Source organism: Zonotrichia albicollis, chromosome 6, assembly GCF_047830755.1.
Source record: "Zonotrichia albicollis isolate bZonAlb1 chromosome 6, bZonAlb1.hap1, whole genome shotgun sequence".
In the NCBI taxonomy this organism is placed as follows: Eukaryota; Metazoa; Chordata; class Aves; order Passeriformes; family Passerellidae; genus Zonotrichia; species Zonotrichia albicollis.
In genome coordinates this window covers 30,870,151-30,893,960 of record NC_133824.1, presented here as the reverse complement: position 1 = coordinate 30,893,960, position 23,810 = coordinate 30,870,151, and the positions used below count along the sequence as shown (strand labels likewise).

Sequence of the window (23,810 nt, the reverse complement as noted above, 5' to 3'; positions counted from 1 at the left end):
GTTGCAGCAGAAAATCATTTCAGCTTTGCTAAACACTGCTTCAGACCATAATTGATTTCAGCTGATGCCTGAAGTTTTGCAGAGGAAAGTACTGTGAAGCCTCTGGTAACACAAAAGGTTATTGATCTTCACCTGTAGATCTGCATCCAGAAAATTACTTGCTATCAAAGGGTTGCATAAAAGAGCCACAGGAGTTCTAAACTGTTCCCAGTTGACACTTTTCAGTGTAGATGCCTCATCTATGGACACAGTGCAGCCCAACATACAGTAAGTGTATTCTGAACAGAATCAGAGGTTCAAATCAATCTGACTGCATTTCTTCTGGAAAGCTGAAGTCATTTAGACTGTAAGCTTCCAGCTTAGTGGAAGCTTCTTATGTTTTTAAAGCATGAGGGTGAAGCACTTTGGCTCTTCATCAATTGACAATGGAACTGTGAGGGCTGTGAGCATTTTTGCAGTATAAAGTAACAGGATAAGCATGAGAATGTCTAAATTAAGTGTTGGCTAATGTGTAATAAGCTTATGAAAACTAATTGATCTGAAAGATTGTAATCAGCTTAAATTCCTACTATTGATTTTTTGATAAAATTGGAAGCTGGCCATAGGGGACCTTCATTTGATTGCTCTCTGATTACTGGTCTGTGATCAGCAAGTACATTTACATAATAATGAAATTATAATTGTAACAAAGTCACATTCATACTTCTGAAGTATGAACTTTGTGGCTGAACAGAATTCTTCGAGGATATATCCACTCAGAACAGGGGGGAGGAAATAAAGACTGATGTAGCCAGGCAAGCTATCTACATACACTTCCCAGTTCAGGCTTTTAATAATGATTTGAATTCTGTGGGCTGCTAGACTAGGCATTGGTATTCACACCAACAAAAGGAGTCCCTTTGCCTTTCAGCTCTTGTACTATGGCATGACTTTTGCTTCAACCTTGATTTAACAGCTTCTAAAACTAAGTGGAAGTGTCAGGTTCCACCACTCTTGGGTGTGGTATATCAAAAGGTATAATGATCAGTATGGACATGCCTCCTTTAGCAGTACTAAAGCCAGATGATACAAATATATTCTGTTTGTATATCCAGTAGTGCTGCTGCAGAAGGTCTAGCCAGTACTTGTGTTGGGAACCTTCTTATACCTTCTGAAACTGAGGGTATTTGTCAAATTTATGAGAAAAAAGGAAGTCTTGCAAAGACTTTTTGATAGCAAGTGGGAAGAAATTGTACTGAGCTTGAGGATACTGACACTTTACATGAGGATTACAATGTCAAGAACTGGCAGTCTGTTTTTTTGGGGGGGGCAGAAAAGAAAAAAATACTGAAGGTAGAACTATTTTAGATTTATAATGAATCTTAGAAATTACTGCTTCTTGCATCCTTAGGAAACTGGCTGGTCTTCCTCCAAGACAAATAATCCTGCTTGCTGATCAGGTACAGAGCTGCAGAATGACAGTTCAGGTTAGATTCCACTGGATTTCTTTCATAGAATGACCCAGCATTTTGTCCCTGTAGCACTTTGACTGGCATACAACAGCCAACAGTTGAATCAGGGTGTCTTGTTCAACAGTGCAGACACTAACCATGGATTCTGAAGTCTGTTCCCTTTCAGTCTCTACACTTCCTCCTGTGTTTTAGAGAAAGTGTCAGTGTTCATGATGTCAGCAGAGCGTGTTTCTGTCTCTGAGCCTGTGTACCAGGTTATAATATGGATAAACTCCCAAGACTTTTACCCCATCTAAATTAAAGATAGAAGGAACTTTCTGTTCAGTGTGTCCTATGTAAATCCTGTCTGCTTCTCTCCACTTCCCCTCCAGATGAGTGTGTTTGCAGGTTAAGTGAAAGGCAGGTAGTTTGTAATGCCTTAGGCATGAAGAACTGCATGGAGAAACTGAAGGAAAGCAGCACAGGCCCACAAACAAATCTTAGAGCTAGTGTTCTAATTATGCATGATTCAAAATGTCTAGTGTAGTGTAGTTATTACCAGTAAACTGAGATATGCATTTATACATAATGAAGCAATAGGAATTAATATACCAATAGCTTGAACTTCCTGCTTTGATTCTCAAATTTTGGGTTTTTTTTAGAGAATGTGCTGCCTCTGTAGAGAAGGGGGCAGAATGTATAGATAGGGACAGAAGCATGGCACCAAAACTGTAAATCAGGAACTGGGATCAGCAGAACTCGCCTCTGTAACCTCTAGTCTGGTTCATCTCACTGTCCTGAGCATGTGAAAAGCAGGGCATGAACTAAGCATGTTTAGAGGCGAGATGAGGTTTCTCACCTGCTGCAGCTGTAGCAAGGAAAAGGGTGCAGAGTTTCTTACACGGTGCAGGGGAGCTACTGGTGGGAAGGAAAAAAGCCAAACCCACAAAAAAATCACCCCAAAACCCAAGGCGACAAACGAGTAACAGAAACCACAGACTCAAATTGAGTGTAGTATTTGCCAGACAGCAGTAAGTAATAGCTTGAGTGTGGTGAGAGAAATTATTTGGAGAATACTGAAATTAATAAGCACAGTAGATATTTTTCAGGTGTTGAATAGCTTTTTAAGAGACAGTATTTTCAGGTAACTCTAGCCACATAGGCAGCTGTACTGAAGCATACTGGTACCAGCCAGCAATAATGGCATCTGCAGGAATGAACCTGAAAATACTGGTAATCTTGTATATTTTTTAAGTTCTTTAAAGAGATTTTTAAAAACAGAAAATTAGATTTGATCACTGAAGGTCTTTATCTTCTGCAACAGAGGTTGCAATTGTCTTTTTTTCTTTATTTTGCTTACTAGATAAAAGGGAATTTGGGTGCCATCTTTACCTGTAAACTCTTAGTGTGTTCTCTGTAATTCAAGTCTCTTAGTGGATAATGCAGTCAATCTCTGCTGGCAGTTTTAAAATAAGAGAATGTGTGGCATAGCCTACATCACTAATACTTTTCCAAGTTTAAACTTGTAATTAAATGTGTAGAATACTGGCTTGTAATTGCAGAATTCCATTCTTGTAGCTTAGCTTAATTTTGTAAGTGGGCTTAACTTGTGCAGAACACTTCTCCATGTACAGAGGCTCAGTCCTCTCTCTTAAGTAGAAAGTGTCTTGGAGGAAAAAAAGGTGTGTCAAGTTAACTCCTGTTCATACTTCATATCCAGCCATTCATAAAGCACTGTGTTTTGGGTTTGGAATGGGAATTGTGGTTTTACCCATGAATGCTCTTTTTAAATATGTAAGGATTGCCAAATGAAGATACAAATTTTATAAGAGAAGATAACTATTCCATGGTATCACAAGTTAGACTGAATGAAACTCTTTGAGCCAACTTCAAGAAACAAGAAAATTTCTAACACAAAGTTAGCCCAGTGGTTAACCATGGTCATTCTTAATTCTTCAGAACACTATGCATGGTTTTAAAGTCTGTTAAATATTGTGATGAGTAAGCCATTGTATCCTTTGTATTTCCCTTCAGTATAACCTGGGGAATAAGCTACTTCAGGATATCAGTGAAGTTATTTTCCTTTTGAAAAACATAACAGCAAAGGAAAAGTATTAGGTGTAAATTCCTAAAAATTACCTTAGTACTTAATAGGCTAAAGAATACTTATATTGAATTTTTGATAGCATTCTTGCATGGATTAGTGGAGGAAATTATTGGTGTGACTACAAACTATGTACTCCCATTGCACATGTTTTACATGGTAACAGTGAAAGAATGTCTCCCTGCAAATTCTGATTTTTTCCAAAAGGCAGCTTGCTTTTATATCTATGCATCTTTGAGGATTTCAAGATAAGATTTTATTCTTTTGACACTGTAAAGAGGAACTGTTTAAAAATGAACCTGGAAACTCTGCACCTGTATACAAACTTTTTTAGCAATAAAGCAGCACAGGCTGAGAATGCACTAAAACTGGATGTGTCATCTGTTCAGAAGACAACCCAATTACTGTACATTCCACTCCACTTCTGAGGTGTACTTGCGGTAGCTCTGTCAAAACTTAACAACTTGAGCTGAATTCTTACATGCTGGATATCTGCTTTGGGGCCAGCTGTCCCAGCAGACTTCTGACTTAAATAGCAGCTAAACAAAAATTGTTATTCCACTTCAGTCCCTTCAAGGGTTATTTTAGAGGGTAGCAGAAATTCTGCTTCTTTTCTTGATTGGTTAAAAGTAACAAGGCCCCTCAGAAGACTGTTTTATGGATGTCTTGTTTATTGTTTTGGTGACTACACTTCACAAAATTTCTTTGGTTGGTGGAGGTCTTCCTAGTTTCAAAGATTACAGAAATGCAGTTTAAAAATTTATCAGCTATTCTTCAGCACATACTTATTATTTATTTAAATCCATGATAGGTAATATAATTTGTGGAACCAATACTTTAATGCTTTATAACAAATGAGGACCTAAGTGAGATAAAGTGATGGGTTTTTTCTGCAAAATAATCAAAGGAAAAGAAGTAGGCCTAGGACTCACATAATAATGGCAGTGATTCGGACTATATGAATTTCTGAGTTTCAGCTTTTATTTAAGAAGTTTCCTTCTTCACAACTTTAAATATAGTACAAAAATGTAACTGACAGTTTTCTTTTAGGGATCAGCACTAATGAAGCAAAACAATTTAGCATTATTCATAATACAGACATAAAATAGCAAGAACCATTCTCAATGCAGAAACTAGAATGAAAGGGCAAAAGCAAACAGTCCCATTATCAATCACATTTCTTAGACTCATGCAACAACAACAGAAGAAGTAAGGAAGTGTTACAAAGGTGGTATTAGAGTTTGTGAGAGTCCCTGCTCTCCTTGCAGAACGACTGTTGATACTCCATGGTTTTGCTTATAACAATGAACTGAGTCCATAAGAACTCCCAAACAGAAAGCAGCACAGTGAGCATTAGGAGTAGCCTAAGTGCCAGTTGCCCACCTAAAACCTCTGAGGTGCCTTACAGTGAGTTTTGTGCCCTTTGCTCCAAGCAGTTATTTTACAAATAAGACAAAACACAGAACTGGCAGCAGCAGCAGCAAGGTCTGCAACCTGCTGGTCATAAACATGTTAGGAGAAGGCAATTTGCATCACTGGAATTAAGTTGATCAAGAAAATAGAATCCTCTCTAGACTACTACAGACAACTACTAAACTTTCCATAAAATTCATTATTCCTTTGGGGAAAAACATTAGCCCTTTAGGCAGGGAAGGGGAGAGGAAAAGGGACCTTAATCTTCCAAAAAACAAGAATTAGGGATATTCTGTCCCAGTAACAAAGGGTAAGTAGTGCTTTCTTATCTGTAAAATTATTTTCTAAATATTAGGAAATAAACAGAACCAATTTTCAACAGAGAGATGCCAATGAGCCACGAGTAGGTATTTTTTATGAAACATCCTAACTGGCCACTTGAAGGCAACAGGCAGTCCTAACTTCAGGAAAGCAGTGCTTCCAGGATTGTGCAGAAGGCTGTCCCTTGGTTTCATAGTTAACATTCCAGAAAGAAACCCTCAAATCTGTTCAAGGCAGTTGCTCACAGCGTTAGCTGGCAAAATTTGACTCAGTTCTGTTCCTGGGGCTGCACTTCAGCAGGCTTGGCAGGCACATGGGTTGCCCTTTACCTGAAATTCAAAACCTCATGTTCTGCCTCCATGGTGCCGTCCTGACTTACGCTCCAAGAATATTGCAGCATCTGTGATGTGCTTGTCTGCTGCTTTTGCAGGCAACGCATACAAGGAAATCTCAGAACTCTTCAGGAGTCCATATAGCAGTGGCTCACCCATCAGATGTAGCTAATGAGCCACTTGACCAAAATCTAGCTGCCATTAACAATGGGTCTGTATTGAAATACAGGACAAGAGCTTTAGGTTTTTAAGAATGTTCAGTTTGTAATGGTGGCTGTTGAATAGCATCACCTTGTTAAATATGTTTTGCACAGCTCCAGAAACCTGACTTCAGTATTTCAAAGGCTGGTTTCCCCCTGAAGTCCTTAGAAAAAACAAAGTCAGATTTACACTGCCTCAGAGAGTAACATGCTGCATGGGTGAGCTATTCAGTCTCCCAAGCATAACTTTAGTATGTCAGACTCTCAGGTATTCCTGAAGGGATGCACTTCATCATCAGTTCTTTCCACACACAGATAAAGTGACAGATCAATACTCAGACCTGGTCTGGTGCATTATTTCTTTGTAATGACCAAACTCAGCAGAGATGCAGAAACAACTCCAGCAGTTCTTGAAAATGGGTATTAGTTGGCATTAACTCCTGCATATCCTGATAGTAGGTCATCTGGATCTGTTGAAGAGGTTTGCCATTCTGTTACATAATTATTTTGTTACATAATTATTTTATCCAGCTTCCTTGTCAATAATTCTACACGACTACTTAACTCCACAAGCTTTTCTTTCATCTAGGAAAAAAGAGAAGAGTATTAAAATCAGCAAAAAAAGTCCTAACACTGGATCTTTGAATAACCTGCACCCCACTTAAAGCGGCTAAAGAGCAGCTCACTTTCAAAGTGGGAAAATATAGAGGGGCTTGATCTCTATACTGCATGTTAAGTAGTGACAAAAACAGCACCCAGATCAGAGGGCTGCACCAAAAACTGGAGATGGATCAATGTGTACCAGAATCAGCCCTTCCAGGGACATAGTGGAAGATGAAGATGGAGTTGTTGCACTTTTACTATGATGAACCTGATCTTTCCTAGTTAACTCAAGTTTTCACACTGACAGAGACTTTCTTTGACAATATGTGGACAAACTGTTTCATCATTAGCTTAGGAATACATGTGGACATTATGTCTCAAAAAGCAAAGGCCAGATGCTTGAGCTTGTTCTAGTCAACAAGGGAACTCTCCACAGTCACGTAATTTGTGTTTGCAATGAAGTGCTGTCATAATTTTACTTCAATCATGTATTATTATTAAATCATGTCTCAACTTCAGAAGTTTTATCTAGATAAGATTTTTTTATCTTAGCCTCACTTGACCTGTGAAAACACTCTGATCTTATAGAAACTGGAAGATGACTTGGAAGAGGACAAAACTTAGAAATGTAAAAGGCCCATTACAAGAGAAACCAAAACCTAAACTCAACCCCCCAAAAAGTAATGAACAAATTATCACATAAATACTGGATATTCTGGCTGTCTCCAACACACAATAACTTTATTTGAGCTAAAGCAGGCAATTAACTAACATAACCACTAGTCAGGTTACAGGTAAGAACATCCACTTTGAACACCAAAACAGGAGGGAGGTCCTAGAATTCTCTCTGAAACTACAAATACTGCCATGGTGTTTTGATCTTACACAGACATAAAAATATGACTTTAAAAATCCCTTTCAAAAAAACCATCTATTTTTAAATTCTTCAACAATGACAACACAAGTCGTAATACTTAGGCCAAGTTTGCATAAATGACTTTAGGGTTTTTTTTCTTTGCAAGGTATAGAGATAAAAAGATAACAAACTTTTGCCAAAATTTAGCTAGAATTTGGTATGTTCTGCACTTCAGAGTTCTTAGAAAATGTTTCACGTCTCATGCACTGAGTCAGCTATTGTCAAATAAGGCAGCATCTTCTCAATCTTAGGCACTAAAAACCCCCACATTTGTGTCAATAGTTTTGAATTAATGTCCAAAATTATCAGCATTTTAAAAGTATTTTCTTACATTCTGCATGTGTTTCTTCAAGGTCACAGCTGGAAAATTCACCTTAGAAGCTTCTATAATCATTTGATTTTTTAAGAAGTAACTAGAAAACAAAAGGGGAAAGAAAAAAAAACCACAAGAAAAACAGTTAAAAACCTACAGTTGCACTATTTAGACAGATGATTTAAGATGGTTTTAAAGCAGATACAAATTTGCTGCCAAAAGTAGTAATTATGAAAATACTCAAAACATAACAATGGTTTTATTTTGGAATCAAGATCCTCTCATCACCTGCTGTAAGTAATTTACAGCTGCTATAGTCAAGTCCTCAACCTATCATGGAATCACTTTGATACCTTAGGTTAGCTAAATGAATCTGGAACTGAAGAGATTTCAGCATTGCATACAAGTAAATATGAAGTCTTACATTACACAAGGACACTCAAGAGGTGTAAGGCAAATCAAAGGGATTCACATCAACACAGTTTAGACATCAAGAATATTAAAATCCCACACCAGTGTGCTCAGACAAAAGTCAAACCACTTTTGTTAGCTGTGGGCCAGTTGTACAGTAACTTAGTGAAGTAACCTGTAAAGTCACTGATCATAAGAATGCTGTGTACTCACCACATGATGCTGTCCTTGAAGAAACAGAACAAGTCCCGGAGATGTGCCAGCTCACTGCCAGAAGAATAAAGAATGAAGCCCACGGCCAAGCCACAGGACCGACAGAATAATAAATAATAAGCACTAAAAGGAGAAAGGGAAATGTTTTTAAAAAGAAGCTTTTGAAACCACAGATGCTGCATATTTGTCAGAGGACATCAAATCTTCAGTTCCCTTGGGGCAAAATCCAAGGCATAATAACACCTCCTCCTCAAAAAAGTAATATGTACAAAACCAATATCACCATAAGAAACTGGGCATGTTGTGAAAGAAGTAATCTATCTAATAAGTGAAGTTGCTATTAAGGAAGAAAATGCACATCTTACTATGACAGAATGGTTTAGAGTATTCTACTCAAACATGATTTAAATAATACAGCAATGCATGTGCTAGTTGTAAATTCTTTCTAATAAAATAGATTCTTACCCCATGCAGAGGGAGGGGCAAGGAAAAGTCAAAAAAAGAGCAAGTCTTATATTGAAAAAGTTCCCAGTCCTGACAGTTTGTAAAATAGCCTTTAAAAATCATTTAAACAAGCTATTGGTTCTGTAAGCCCCTAGATGACATTTCACTTCCTTCCTGTTAGACTGAGTTACCAAACCTTGCAAGAATAAGGCAGCGCAAGTTTTTTATTTTCAGTATTAAGAAAAACCAACCAGCCAACAGCCACCCCTCTCCCCAAGAACAAACCAACCAAAACCCCACCAAACCAAACAAAACGCAGAGATGTTTTAAGTAAGAAACCTTTTAGGGAAGGGAACAAAGGGACCTACAAGTTAAGCTGTCTTCTACTGCTTTGCTCCAATGTTTCTCTCTACCTACAGAGGTTATAGCAGCAAAACTCTTGGATTTCAATTGAAAACTACATCCCTACAAAAGGTTTCTCCATCCAAGTGTGAAACAGGCACAGAAGTCACTTGGGAGTTTGCCAAGCCCCTCAGAGTCCCCGCGCACAAGCCGGAGGAGCTCCCGGCCGTGCCGGAGCCCGGCTTTGCCCGCACGATTTACCGCGGCTGCCGCTCAGGGCAGGCCCGGGGCCGGAACTACGGGAGCTACGCACCATCCCAGGAGGGCTCCCTCCAGGCCGACCTGCAGCGAGTCCTCCCAGGTCACATCGCTGGTGACTTCTGAGGAGAAAGAGAGAGACGCGCTGCAGCCGAGAGCCCCCGGACCAGCCCCCGCCCGGTCTCCGCTGCCCGCCCGACGCCCGCGCGGGGCAGCGGCGCGCCCGCAGCACCCGCCGGCCCGACGAGGCACTGACTGAAGCAGATGAGGACGCGAAGCCCCGGCGGCTCCTGCCCGCACAGCTGCAGCGAGTCCCCCAGCACCGTCCAGCAGCCACGGCAGTGGAACACGGCGCACTCCTCCGGCAGCGGACCCTGCCGCCGCGGCGGCGATGCCGGCACCGCGGCCGGCGGCAAGGAAGGCGACGGCGGCAGGGGCGGCAGGGGCGGCGACGGCGGGGGCGGGGATGGCGTCGGCGAGGCCCAGGCGGCAGCGGCCGGGGGGGGCGCCCGCTCCACCACGATGGCCCCGATGGGCTGAGGGTGCTGGAACAGCTGTCGCAGCTGCTCCCGCACCGCCATCTCCTCCCGCCAAGCGTTCGGGCGCGGGGCCCGCCCCCCGAGTATCGCGATTGGAGGGTGGTCGCATATCTGCATTGCCATTGGTCAGCGGGCGTGTCAATCCTGACCGCCCGCGGCTATTGGGCAGCGGGCCTAACCGCGCGCGGCTTTCTCTACCGGGAACGCCTCATGGCTCTTGAAAATAAGCAGGCACGGCGGACCGCGCCGCCATTGGCGGTTCCCGCGCTCCGCACCCTCTAGCCACGCCCCTTCTCTGGCCCAGCCAATGGGCTGGCGCAGCGGGCCAGTTCGAACGGCGGGGGCGGTGCGAGCGGTGTCGGTTGGCGCGGGCGGGCAGGGCCGCTCGGTCGGAGCTGCTGTCATGGCGCTCTCTTCGCTGCAGTCCCTGGAGGCGCTGAAATACGCCGAGCTCCAGCGCATCGCCAAGGCCGCCGGGCTGAGGGCCAACCTTCGGGTGAGGCGGGGGCGGCTGCGAGGGAGCGCTGCCCACGAAGCTCCGGGTTCTGGGGTGCCCCGTAGAGAGACCGCGTCCCCAGCCTCCCAGGGCGCACCCTCCCGGGTCTGGAGCACCGCGGGGTGCGCCGGTAGCTTCGCCCTGGGGCGTCCGGGGGCTGCGCTGCCGTCCGAGGTGCGGGCACGCACTTGGGGAGGGGGAGAGCGGGGCTCCGTTGTCCGCCGGGCATGGAGAAGGGGCGGCTGCCCCGCCTCTGCTGGCCCGGCTGCTCCCCACTCCGGTGTCCCCGGTGCGGGTACTGTGTTTGTTTGCTTGGCTTTGTTTGTTTTGGTTTTTTTTTCTAACGACTCGGAGAGGGAGGAGCAGTGACAAGAGAGCACCTTACGGGAGGAGAGGGCGGTCGCGGTTAAGGGCGCCCCAGGGTCCTGCCTGGAGCTGCGGGCGCTGTGAGGCGCGGCCCGGCTCCGCCTGCAGCGATGGCACAACTCGTAGAGCCTTAAAGGAAAGATCTTGGGTGGACAAGGCATTTCCCTGTCCTCACAGGACTCAGAGCTCTTCTGAAAATGTTAGTTTTGGGGTACTTTCTTTGTGTTTGTGCTGACCTGCCTACTTAGGTGTTTAAGAGTCTTTCATAGCTTGAATTATCAATGGTGTGTTTTCATCGTTGTTTTATTACTGTTACTGTTGAACGTATGCGAGGGTTGAAAAGAATGCTTAGCCTGTAGCATGCTCAAGGCAGAAGCAATTGCAGAAATTTGACACAATTTTAATTCAAGTTCAGCTGCCCTGTGGGGCTTAAAACAGTTTGTCTCCTTCCGTGAACAATTAACCTCCCCGACAATCAGAGAGATTTGCCCTTGTGCCTCCGTGGAGAATATGCCGCAGATTTACCTGTGGCCTTAGGCATTTTGTCTCATTGACTGACACGAGCGAGTCCTTCTGGTAAGGTGCCTTATGCTGCTGGATTCGGGAAATGTTCCGCTCGCTCAGTTTATGGGATGTGGGTTGGGCCTGGGCCAGCTTCAGTGACTGAACGGACTGTTTGGTTCATGGGTTGTTTTGGTTTCTCTTCAGGCAGACAAATTATTGGAATCATTGAAGCAACACTTTAAAAGGACGAATGAAGAAAGTGAAAATATGGTAACATAATAAATCAGACCTTGCTTTTAAGAAATGTGAACCTTAATTTGTAACCCATAGAGCAGAGCATGTCCTGAAGAGTGATTTTGACCACAATGTAATAGAAACACCTTTTTCTTCTTAGTGCCCTTAGTTTTAAGTACTTATGTGCTGATAGAAATAGATATGCTAATGTTAGTTTTGAAGCGGCCTCTATGACTGAAAGCTGGTTTCCTTTCAGCTGCCAAAATTACCAATGCATTTTTCAGCATCAGTACAAACCTATTCTCTGTGAACAATGACATTGAATTTCCACTGAACAAACCTTAATTCTTGCTTGTTTGGCTCCAGACGCTATTCAGAAGCAAATACAAAAATATTTTATTTATTTTGCATGCCTAAATGAGGAGGACTAGGTACTAATTGGAAAGAAGTTTGCATCTACTACAGTTTACTTTCCCTATAATGAAAGCAATATGGTTGTGCTGCTTCCTTTATTTGCCTCTTAGTGTTTTGTTTTCTTAATTTTTAAATAGTTTTCCGTAAGCTGAATTGTTTTGTTGAGTGTGGCAATGTTTTTTATTAAAGTAATTTGTTATGTCCTTTTTCTAAAATACATCTCCCTTTAAGTGTATCCCTTAAAAATCTTTAAAGGCTTGAGGAGCTGGTATAAACACTGACAGCTTTTTAAAAATTTTCATGAGCAGGAAAGGAGCCCTGTTTTTACTGGTGAAGAGTATTCCACAAATGTACAAATATGGGAGGGTCATGACATCATGCAAGTTTTAGATTTCAAAAATAAAATATTAGATTGTTATAATAAATTAAAATGAAATGTGATAAACCAGTCATAGGAATTGATTTTATGGTCTCCAAACAATGAGCTTTGATACTTAGGGGAATCTAGATTGTGCCAGTTTTTTGATTACTGTGCTGTTATGTGGCATGCTACTGTTTATCCTTAGTATAAAATACTTTTTCAGATAATAAAATTGAAACTGTCCCTGGAGTATTTAATTCATATTTGTGTCAGATATCTTCCAGTTATAGTATTTTTCTGCTACAGGGTCCTGTAAAGAGTGCATCTGCTTCCATTAAATCGGATGAACTGAGCAATCAGGAGGAAATGTCTGATTCAGTGTGTGTCATTACAAAAAGACATGGTCAGGATAAGAAAATAACCAGGAAAAAGAGGAACTCCCATGAGGAAACTAACACCAGTGAGGAAAACCCAATGCTTTCTGATGAGAAACAGGTGATTTGCTTGGCATGCTTTTGTGTGCTGTCCTCCCTTCCTCTGAGCATAATTTAAGCACACTTGATTTCTTTTCAGTCACCATTTATAGATGGTATGTGGTCATATATATGTGTGTGTGTGTTTTGACACGTAGAGAAATTGATATGCAAGCATTCTGGTACTGGTCTTTTGTATTTTGTAGCACTGGGTTTTGTCCCTTTATGCACTGTCCCATAATAAACAGACATTACTTCTAGTCACTGCTTCAAGACAATAAATTCCTCTAAGAAATATACAATTCCGAACATTTTATCTAAGTGTAAGGCTGCTAGTTCATTGTAATATTCTGAATCTTAGGCTAGCTTCAGAATTTATCTAAAATAATGCTGTTCTCTCTTTTTTGGTACAGAAAAAATTATCAGAAGTTACACAATTGCCTAAATATAATATTTTTTTTATTGTTAGGGGTTGTGTGACTTAGGAAGAGAAAGTTACAGGTGAGATGAAGGTTGAATTTTTTTGAGTTACAAGGAGTAGGTAAATTAAGAACTGTCTGAAAGACTTGCTGAGGTAGAGGACGGGAATGAGAAAATGAGGAGTATTAGTCTTTTAGTGTTAGAGAATTGTACAGTATGCAAAAATACAGCAGTAAAAAGTAACATCCCCAGTGAATTTAATCTTACGAATCATGAATTTTAATCCATAAAGGCAATTTTATACTAAAATGTGAGAGCTATGCAGGTCAAAGCTTTCTAATATATCTTAAGTTTGTGAAGTAACAGGGTAAGTATTTCACAGGTTAACGCAGTTTGGATTTCAGAAAATCTTTTGCTCAATCTCTCAGTCAAAAAAGACTCAGCTGTGAGGTTGGAGCCCAGTGCTTTAGGCTTTATCCAATCTGATGCTGAAAACCCTTGAGGATGAAGGCTGTGCACCTCTCTGGGCAATCTGTTCCACTGGCTCACTGCTCTCAGAACAACAGCCTTGCTTTATATCCAGTTGGAACAAACTGGTTAAACAAGGTATGTTTAAATTGCAGGCGCATTCTGAAATGAAAGAAAATGAAGTGCCTCAGGGGGAGCACAAAAAGGGACAGAAGATATCACAAAACAGAATCCAAATAACTGAAGAGAAAGCTATTGAGAATCCAGGGATGGGTGCTGGGCAGAAGAAACAGGCAGAGAAGGCTTCTGCTAAAGGCAGGGGAGGACAACGTAAGTAGAAAATTGGATAAAAGCAACTTCAATTTATGCTGCTCAGAATAACCAAAAGATAATTTTATTGCGTCTTCGAAGCATTGGTGTGGTGCATCTGCTGATCAGTAACTTGTTTTGGGGCTGCCAGAAGAAAATTGGTCTGGTTTGAGTTTGTGTTACTTGTTTAACATTTTAACACAAATCCACAGATTCTGCAGTGTAGGAATTTTGCTGGCTTTGACTTCAGAGCTCTTGTCTTAGTGAAGGAGTCTTCAGAGAGATGAGTGTATTTGAGTTTTACACTTCCAAAAGGATCAATGCCTTTTGGAATACCCTTGAGGTGGTGTTTGGCCTCTAGGAGGTGGCAAGAAAGAGAGGACTTGCTTCGTTATGGTCCATTTATCTTTTTCTACAGATGAACAGTTTTATCTTTTGCTTTCCAGGAGTAAAATCAGCAGAAAACATAGAATCCTTTACCATTTGTTTGAACTACCTAAGAGTATCTGAATGTATTCTACTGGATCACTTTTTCATCTGGTGGTGTCTTTAGTCCTTCAAACATGATGCCACTGAAAATATTAATTAATTTATCCCCCCCTGCTTTGTGTATGCAGCTGACATGAAGAAATTAGTTTGTCCACCTAATCTGATAATTTCTTGATATTGAGGGGTCTTCAAGTAAGATACACTTCTGCATTTGCTCTGTTAGGCTCAGTGTATGTAGTCTGTAAGTTTGTTATGGATATCATTCCTGTTCCATAGAATTTATAAGGACAGTCTTATGGGAGACCACCAATAATTTTGAACTAGCTCAGAAATGGGGTTTTTCTATGAACTAAAATGATTTTCTTTGTTTTTAAAAACAAAAGCAATAGGATATGAGGGGACATCACTCATCTTGACAGTTGGTACAGTGCTCATCTCTTCCTGTAGCTATAGTAACAAGTCTGCATTTAATATCAAATTGATTTTTTAACTGCACGCTGTTATTTGTTTCCAATAAGGACTTCTTTCAATATATTGTAGTCATCTAAGCTTACTTTTGAGGGGATGTGAATGACCAGAAATACAAGTGCTTGCTGTTGGTATGCAAAAGCTGAACTTGATGTAAAGTTGTTACCTGTTTTTTTTTTTTTCTTAAGAAAATTAATCATTAAAATGTGAACGTGAGCATATTACTACACCTGAGAACAGAGATGACAAAAATAGCTTGGACTTTGTATGTAAATAAGGCAGTGGCAGAAAAGTTGGTCAAAAGGTATTTCTTCTTTAGTATCAACATTTAAAAAACACAGACCAAGGCCCATGAGTTTAAAGTTTTTGTTTACTGCAAGCACAGGTCTCTTGTAAACTCTCCCTGAAAAATATTTTACTATCATAAGCTACTAAGCTAATATGACCCGCTTTGAAGAGATAAAGTGTGTTTTGAAACAAACATTGGAACAATATTTAAAACTACTGTGATTGCTTTAAATCATTTAGGAGTCATAATGATTTTGTCTAATCTTGCTGTACCAGGTAATGCTCGTCCTGCAGGAGGGAAGATCCCTTTACATGTAGGCCGTGCAGCCAGGTCTGCAGGAGGGACAGCCACCACACCAAGTAAGACAACCTGCCATCTCTAGGAAGAGAGGTGTTTTCTCTGTCTAAAGAGAGACTTGACTTAGTTTTTTAAAACTCAGATTTCTATTTGTGCTCAAATGAAAGAATATTCTCTCCTTAAAAAGCAAGCAAGAAAAAAGAATTCCGAAATGTTACATATCAAGGTACATATTCCAGCTTGTAAATTCATAGTAGTAAAAGACTGGCATGTATGTTAAAAAACTGGTTTATTGAACATTTTGGTACTTTTCCATACAAAACTTGTATTAATCATTTTGAAAGAACAGGAACACATACATGCTGTTATTCCTGCTTGTTTAGTTTTCACTTTATAAATACTATGGTTGTGCTGTACTACTATACATTAGCTCATGGTCATCACTTCTTAAAATGTGTGAAATCGTCTCAAATGTAGAAGTATTTGTTTTCTTTAACTGCAGAATTTGGGTGTTGGGTTGGATGATCTTTAAAGGCCCCTTCCAACCCAGACCATGATTCTATAATCCTCCAGGCTACCAGGTAATGGGCCATGTAGCTGGTGAAATATTCTTTTGGTCCTGTTTGGTCAGCTGTGTCTACAGCCTTTAGTCAGAGGGATGCATTGGCTTCTTTGAGGCCGTGACAACAAGTGTCACAAAATTCTCCTGTTATGTACTAAGCTCCCTTAGCACCAAGTTATATCTGTGAATGTTCTTATTTTTTGGAACTTCTTAGACTTCAAAAAGTTGCATGAGGCTCAGTTCAAGAAAATGGAATCTATTGCTGACTACATTGAGAGGAAAAAAAAACTGAATGAAAGTTGCAGTTCAGTCAAGGTAAGAGATAACATGGTAAGATACCCACTGTTGGCATATTCAGTTATTTCGAGGGCCTTTCTGTAAAAGTCCTACCAGGTCTCTTTAGATCAGTAAGTAGCTGGTCATGTGAACCTGCATTGGAATATCATAACCAATATATATATAACTTATATAACAATACAAGGTTTTACATGTTAACAGTGTACAGCTGTAGAAACCAATAACTAATTTGTGGTTTTTGAGTAAAAATAATTGTCACAATTACTTTGGTGAAAGATCTCCTGGATCTTTTGTTTACAGCTTTTTTAATTGCTGCAAAATTTAACCGAGGGGATAGGTTATTTTTCAAAGAGCAGGAATTAAATATTTTCTCTTTTGTGCCTGAATTATCATCCCATGGCTGCATATGATTCTCCTTAAAAATACATTCAATATGTGTTGTTCTCAGTTATTGTATTTCACCCTCACATGGGTGAAAGCTGCTAACAGGGCCTCTCACAAAGTGCAGTAGAGCCTGAAAAAGTGACAGTAATACATCAATGAATATGTGAATAATTATGGCAATGGCCATAGAATTGTTCAGGTTGGTTACTCTAGCACTGTCCATATCAAACATTAACAATGAATGAAACACCTGAATGCTACTTTTTTTTTAAAATGGCATATATTGTACCAATGTATACTTCAGACAAATTACTATCAGCAGGTGCTGACCAGAAAATCAAATCCCTTAAGAGCATCAGAAAAAGACACTCCATATTCTAATGTATGTGTTGTCAGGTCAATTTAATAATAAAAACACATACATTACATAAAATATGCTTTTAAAGATGAAAAAAAGGGAGAGAACTGAAGAGACCATATGCTTCTGATTCACTGTGTGTTTTCCCTTTCTCTTGGCTGCTTTGTAGATAAATTTTCATTAGAGTATGGTAACTCAGAATTTGTTTTTCCCTAGAAACAAGCCAGTGGCAAAAGATTTTTATTCAGCCCAAATGCAGAAAGAGGCAGGTTCTCCACCACCAGCACTCCTTGTAATGTCCGACGCTCACCACGCACCTCTCTGAACACTGCTAATCGGAGCATTTTATCCCAGAAATCTTCATTTCATCCTTCTGTACTTTCAACATCCAAAATGAATGTCAGGTAAAAAAACAAATCAAAGCTACCAGCAAGCCATTTGATGTGATACACATGAAATAATTAACACTGACTGTGAATTTACTACATTATTTCTCTTCCAAAAATGGACTATGCAAGACTAATTCTGATTACTAACTTTCAGCCTGGCTTTTTGGGTGGTTTAAGCCTCCTTGTGCTGTTACTGTCTTCATTTTTCATTTTTATGTCTGTTAGAAGAATCTCAAGTCCTAGCTTTCATTTTTCTGAAGCCAAATGATGCAAAATCAAGCAAATTGTTTTACTTCTATTACTGTGTTAGGTTTTCTATTTTGCCAGGCAGCCTAGTAGTTTCTGTTTATCCTAATTAATTTTTCTGTAAATTTTTAAAATCAGAACTCTCTTCAGTATTCCAGGTGAGTCTTGCAATGGTTTTTAGATATTTTCTTCCTTCTGTCCTCTACTTCCCCTCCCCTTCAGTGTCACAGCATGGGTCCTCTTGTGACTGACTAAGCAGCCTGTTTCTAGCCGATGGGAACTGACACCAGAAGTCATGAGCAATTGCTAAATGGATGAATTCTTACTCAATGCTATTATACCTCGTCTCATTTCCTTTTAGAACATCATGTGTATGTCATCATTCCTCCACAGTAATCTAATTCTCTATTAGTGTTAATATTTCATGAAATTTATAATTTCTAATGAAAGCCTTTATTTCTACTATTTCTTTGTTGATTTCTAACTATGATACTAATTTTGACTTTATTCAGTTTTCTTAACCTTCCTCAGTGACTGAAGTTCTGATTAGATATTCTCCCTTTGCTAACAATACACAGTTGTTCACAGGCCTTGGTTCCAGTGTTCCTTGCTCTGATGACCTTCACTTTTCCGCTTCTGCATGCCAAGATCATGGCTGCTGGGAATTTTTTTTGTCCCTGACTAAAGTGTATTTGGGATTATTGTTTTTAAGTCACATAATGGAACTTCTCATATTGCTGTCTGATAATATATATTTATGAGACTTTGGAATGCAGGTCTTCTGCTGTTTAAAGGTCAAAATCAAGATTACAAACTTAAAGGCTTTGTTTTTACTTTAAATGTCTTTTTGATTTCAATAGATAACAAATGTCGAAAATACGCTGCCTCTAGTGTCCTCTTGGATGAGCTTGGATGTCTTCACTGTAGCCCTAATTGACTTCTAGCAATATGTGAACCAAAACATTACTTTCAGAAATTGCTTCCAAATTTCCATTCCACAGTTGCACTGTGGTGGTGGACCTTGCAAGCTGTACTTCATCATAAACTTGCTTGTCCACAAAAACAGCTTTCTTCAACATTTACTCCTTGTTTTTCTAAATCTTGCAAGCTCATGTCTTATTCTCATGCGTTTTTGCAAGATCCTGAATTTTATGCACGTGCACATATGAGTAATCATAGGTGTTCATTAAAAATGTGTATATACATATATATATATGTATATGGAATACATATATATATATGGAATACATATGGAATGGCTGTGTCTTGGTATGCAGGTGTCTTTGTTTGGAAAGACGGGAGTCTGCTAAAGAAGGCAGGAGCCTCCCCACTCCTGAATTGCTATAAATTTTAAATTAAGGGGCTCTCAGGCAAAAATATGGGAGCAGGAAATAACAGTTCTTTAATGGAGAAAAGAAAAAAAAAAGATAAAATAAATAATGCAGTACACTAGAACAACACTGACAGAGTCAGAACCCAACCTGACACCCTGTGTTGGTGGCAGTCTGATTGAAAATGTGGCTGCAGTCCTCCTGAAGCATCAGGTGTGGTTCTGTTGGGGCAAAGGGGGGTCCTGTAGAGAAGGATGTATTCTTCCTCTGAAGATCCAGTGGAAGAAGAAGGCAGCTGCTGTTTCTCTGGGGAATCCCATGGAGAAAGCCGTGCTGGTGTCTCAAAAAACTTCTGGATTATATCTGGGTAGCAATGCTTGGCTCCTCCCTCTGGGCTCACATCTCCCAATGGGATGTTATAGTTCTTATCAGTCATGCAGTGCCATTCAATAGTCTGTTATCAGCAGATGTTCCCTCCAGGAGGTGTGAATGTGGTCACTCAGAGAGAGAGATAAAGCAAACTGCCCACTTGACAAAAGGTAATCTGCCTTACAGATGGTAATTGAAAACATCTTGCATTGCAATCTTCAACAGCAGATAACTTGTGTGTTTCAAAATTGTCAGCTTCTTCCTCTTGCAGGTCTTTGAGGTCCAGCATTCTGTTAGTTGTCTTTCAGTTTTTTTTTAATTTGAATTTTAAAACTAATGAAATATGCAATGCTTTACTACAGAATCCAGGTCTAAAGTAAATCATATCTGTTGTATCAAATCTACTAGCTTATTGCACCCAAGTATATTTGCTTTTCAAAATAACAAGAACGTCAGTTCTTTGTATTTTCTAGTAGTACTTACTGCTATTGACACTGTCTTGAAACTTGAAGTGTTATTACCAGCAAGGTATTTTAGTACAGTTTTTGTATGAGCTGTGAACATCTTTCACAAAGTAAATATTTCTATCTGTAATAAATAATTTAATAATAATTGATATAGAAGGCAGGATCTTCTATATTCTGGCACATTGCTTACATTCCTTGTAGGTGACTGAACTTGTCTTCATATTTCTAAAATCTTTCAGGTTCTCAGAAGCCACAAAAGATAATGAACACAAACGCTCTCTTACCAAGACTCCATCTAGAATGTCTCCATACATGGAGGAGCTCTGCACACCTGACACTCAAAAGAGCTGCAAACTACGAAGTCAGAAGAACAGTAAGGGAAATGCAAAAAATAATGATCTGTCTGCATCAAAGGGTAAGGTGGATGGTGACTATTTGGCTCTTTCAGATCAAGACTTTTGTCTTACTGAATTACTGTACAAGTTTTTAACAATCGAATGTCACGTAGACCCAGGTTTTAATTTAATTCTCTAATTTATGACTGGTTCTTCAGAAACTGCAGTAGTTTCTTTGTTTCCTTTGTCTTCCAGCGATTTGACTAAAATGTTTAGGTGCCACAACTTAAACATATGGTACCTAGCTACCTACAGAAAAGAGGATAGAAAGTCTTCCAGACCTTTAGGGACTACATAGCAGAAGATTCAGATAGATACAGGGACACTCCATCAGCACAGAAAGGAATTCCTGACACCTTCCTTCCCAGAGGTCTTGTTCTTCTTGTGTGGTTAGCATGCATCAGGCTTCTAGCTGTGCTTTAGGATAACCTGTTATCAGCCTCAGCACCCTGATAACTCAGGAAATAAAATTAAGAAAAATCAGAAATCTTCTGATTACTAACAATTTTTGCAGCAACACAGCTCTGCTATCCAGCCATTGGCACCCTTAGCATTACAGGGGTATTTGCACAGGTCAAGAACCCTGAGCTTCCTGGTTTGCTGTGTAATAATACTGATGTTTTCAAGGGGCAAGCAAAATTCCACAGTGATCTGAAGCTGATCTGTTCCAAAAGAATTCCTCTTTAACATGAAAAACGACTTGGCTCCAAATAGGCATGGAAGAAACGCAATTTGCCTTGAAGGACTAGAAAAACACATGGAGCTGTATGTGCTCTTCCAAGGTGTAATCATAGCTGAAGGGCCAGTACTCTACAACTCTTGTCCCTCCCTATTTCAAGTGAGAATTGCATTGTTTGTGCAATTCTATCTTTAGAAGTAGCAGCAGGGGCATTTAATGGCCTTGGTAATTGGAGTGTGGTCTTTCTGTGTACATTGATGCTCCTGCTACTCTAATGATGGTATCTTGGTGCCTTTTGTAGTTCTTACCCCCTTCAAGTTTGGAGCTCAACCTGCAGAACCCACAAGTGGGAAGAAGACATTTGATCTCAAAGCCAGTCTCTCTCGGCCGCTTCGGTATCAGCCGCACAAAGGTACCGTGACTGCGCAGCCCGTGTTGGTCACAGCCCTCGCCCTCAGCTGCTCCTGGGAGCGCTGTGATACCAACAGGGAGAACAAAGTGTACAGTCTCTTTCCTGTCCCTTGTGCTTTCTCTATGGGTTCCCACACAGTCTGATATTAAATTTCTTCTTAATATATGCTTCAAGCACCTCCCTACTGAAGATTAGGATTTTATGACCTAAAGCCCATAAATACAAGAATAAATATCCTTGCATTCCACTGAATAGATGCATGTACAGGAAATACAAAATATTCCTTACACAATGAGATGGGTTTTTTTAATCTCATGTGAGAAGCTGAACTTTGCATGTTGAATATTACTTCTAAGTACAGTCACCTGTTTCTACTTACAGAACTACTTATAGGGAATGAAACTGATAACACAGCTTAAAGAGGCATTTCATCTTCAAAACAGCCAGTAAGAAACAGGCTAGCTAGGATAAATTCATGATAGGAAGTTAAGCACACAATTAGTTACTAAACTATTAAACTAGTCTCTCTTTTTGCTCTTAAATTGTAGGACGACTAAAACCATGGGGAGAATTTAAGGAAAATGCTGTTCTCAGTAGGTCTGGTGGTATCTGTTCACACAGGAAAGATTACAAACAGCCACATCTCCAGACAAGGTTAGTACACCACTTGTCTTTTTATAGATAGTGTTACTTAAAGTAATATGATGATTCATTCTTCTTATTAGGATTTAAATGTAGTTTAGGAAAGAATACTTTTGTATTAAAGCCATTTTTCTTTCCAATGACTGTTGAAATTTCAAGAAGGCCAACAAAAGGCTGCTCTGAATTTAAGACAATTTTTTTTTCCACGAACAGTATCAGTTCCAGGGTTTGGAGATTTACCTTAATCTTGGAAGAAGCTGTCAATATTACCATGCTGTTACCTCAAGTGTTAGACCTGCATGTCTCAGCAGATGTATTTGCCTGAATGTTTGGGTTCAGTCCATAGTGGTACTCTTATCTCTGCCTATGGCAAAGGCAGCACACTGATTAAACTTGTGTTAGGCTGTGATCAGCTTCACATTCCTTTGGTTGCTAGTGTCTCTAATGAAACTTGACATGGTCTCTTGTTTCCCTCCAGGGAAGAAAGGCGTGAGATGCTGGAGCAAGACAGAAAAGAGAAAAAGGCTCGTGCTCTTGGGAAACGTAGAGGCCTGTCTGGGTGTTAGGATGAACAAGAAGTATCCAAGACTTCACTGTAAATACTGTTCCTCTCATGTAAAGGCTTGTGCTCTGTGTATGGTTCAGGTTGCTTTTAGCTAGTGGAATCCAGAAAGCAATTACTGAGACCTTGTAATGTGCTCTGAGCATAATGATGATCAACTTCTCCACTGAGAGTTCTAACCTTTGAGGGGCTTAGAACTCTCTTGTTGCTTTGTAATGTTTTCATTTAACTAATTTACTTGACTTAAAGATGTTAAAGAAGAAAATATGAGTGGAAAAAAGATGCTCGAGAAGCCTCCTTGCAACTTAGGACAGACTTGTGCATCAGAATGCACTTGTGTGCAGAATCAGAATGTGTGCTAGAATGCAGGCTTTAGACAGCAGCAGCTTCAAAATGTTCCCCAGTGTTCAAAATGACAAGATTTGGAAGTACCTGCTTGCCCTGTTCTCCAGGTCAATCCTTAAATGCTCTAAGTTACAGCAATTATTCAGCATTTCTAATCTAATCCTATGGAATAGTAGGGAATTTCAAAGAGAAGAAAAAATATGCAAGCTCTCTGGCAAACTAATGTGTAACATAATTGTAAACTACCTTCTTGAAAAAGTCACAACTGAATTTACAAATTACCAGTTGAATGCTTTGGTACAGTTAAGGTTTTCTTCCTTTCTATGGTAAATAGCAGATGTTAAAATTCTCTTGCTTTTCACCTCTAAGATGCTTAGAAGATGTCAGAATTGTGTTGAGGTACACTCAGTACCTTGGTTTTAAAAGAAGCTGTTATTTTTGCATTTAAAAAATACATAGAAAAGTTGTCTGGATTTTTTAGGGATAGAAGTAGAAAGGTAATTTAGCAGTTGTAATCTCAGCTGTTGAGCCAATAAATGTTTCACTGAATTTAGTGTCCCATCAAATATATGTTGCAATGTCAAGAAAAAGCAAATTTTTTAATAAAGAAGACAATAAATGTTTTGTATAGGTCCTGTTTATCACTGGCTTTATCATTTAGTATACCAACTACAACTTCCTTACTCTGGCACTCATTTTGTTCACACCTGTATTTACTGCTGTGTTTTCCTGTGCTAGGTTTTCCTCACTAACTTACCTGCCCTCCCACTTCATGGAAAGATGTTAGCTCTGGTATCATCATTCTTCTACAATTAAGCAGCTAAATTCAATGCAAAATGAAAATGGTAGTACAAGATTCTGTTTCAGCTTGCTTCATTGTGGTCTCTTCCCTATAAAATACAGTACATTTAATATTTCTAAAGTACACTTAAACAAGGCCACTGT

General features: G+C 39.9%; 2 protein-coding genes across 3 annotated transcripts; one reads left to right on the top strand and one right to left on the bottom strand.

Moving 5' to 3' along the window:
* Positions 1-4,148: 4,148 nt before the first annotated feature.
* LOC106629390 (protein Mis18-beta) lies at positions 4,149-9,996 on the bottom strand. Its single transcript, XM_074543031.1, has 5 exons — positions 9,557-9,996; positions 9,356-9,422; positions 8,257-8,379; positions 7,651-7,732; positions 4,149-6,385 (listed from the first exon to the last, which is right to left on the bottom strand). The coding sequence occupies exons 1-5, from the start codon at positions 9,960-9,962 to the stop codon at positions 6,311-6,313; spliced, it is 753 nt and encodes a 250-aa protein (XP_074399132.1). The 5' UTR covers positions 9,963-9,996; the 3' UTR covers positions 4,149-6,310.
* A 39-nt stretch (positions 9,997-10,035) lies between these two features.
* NUSAP1 (nucleolar and spindle associated protein 1) lies at positions 10,036-23,504 on the top strand. 2 transcript variants are annotated; one of them, XM_074543027.1, is made up of 11 exons: positions 10,036-10,335; positions 11,410-11,475; positions 12,521-12,709; positions 13,731-13,905; positions 15,406-15,489; positions 16,204-16,304; positions 17,245-17,432; positions 20,070-20,245; positions 21,206-21,316; positions 21,865-21,970; positions 22,437-23,504. In XM_074543027.1, the coding sequence occupies exons 1-11, from the start codon at positions 10,147-10,149 to the stop codon at positions 22,522-22,524; spliced, it is 1,473 nt and encodes a 490-aa protein (XP_074399128.1). In that variant the 5' UTR covers positions 10,036-10,146; the 3' UTR covers positions 22,525-23,504. The 2 variants fall into 2 exon arrangements, with proteins under 2 accessions (XP_074399128.1, XP_074399129.1); XM_074543028.1 differs by lacking the exon at positions 10,036-10,335 and adding an exon at positions 10,963-11,277.
* The last annotated feature ends 306 nt before the right edge of the window (positions 23,505-23,810 follow it).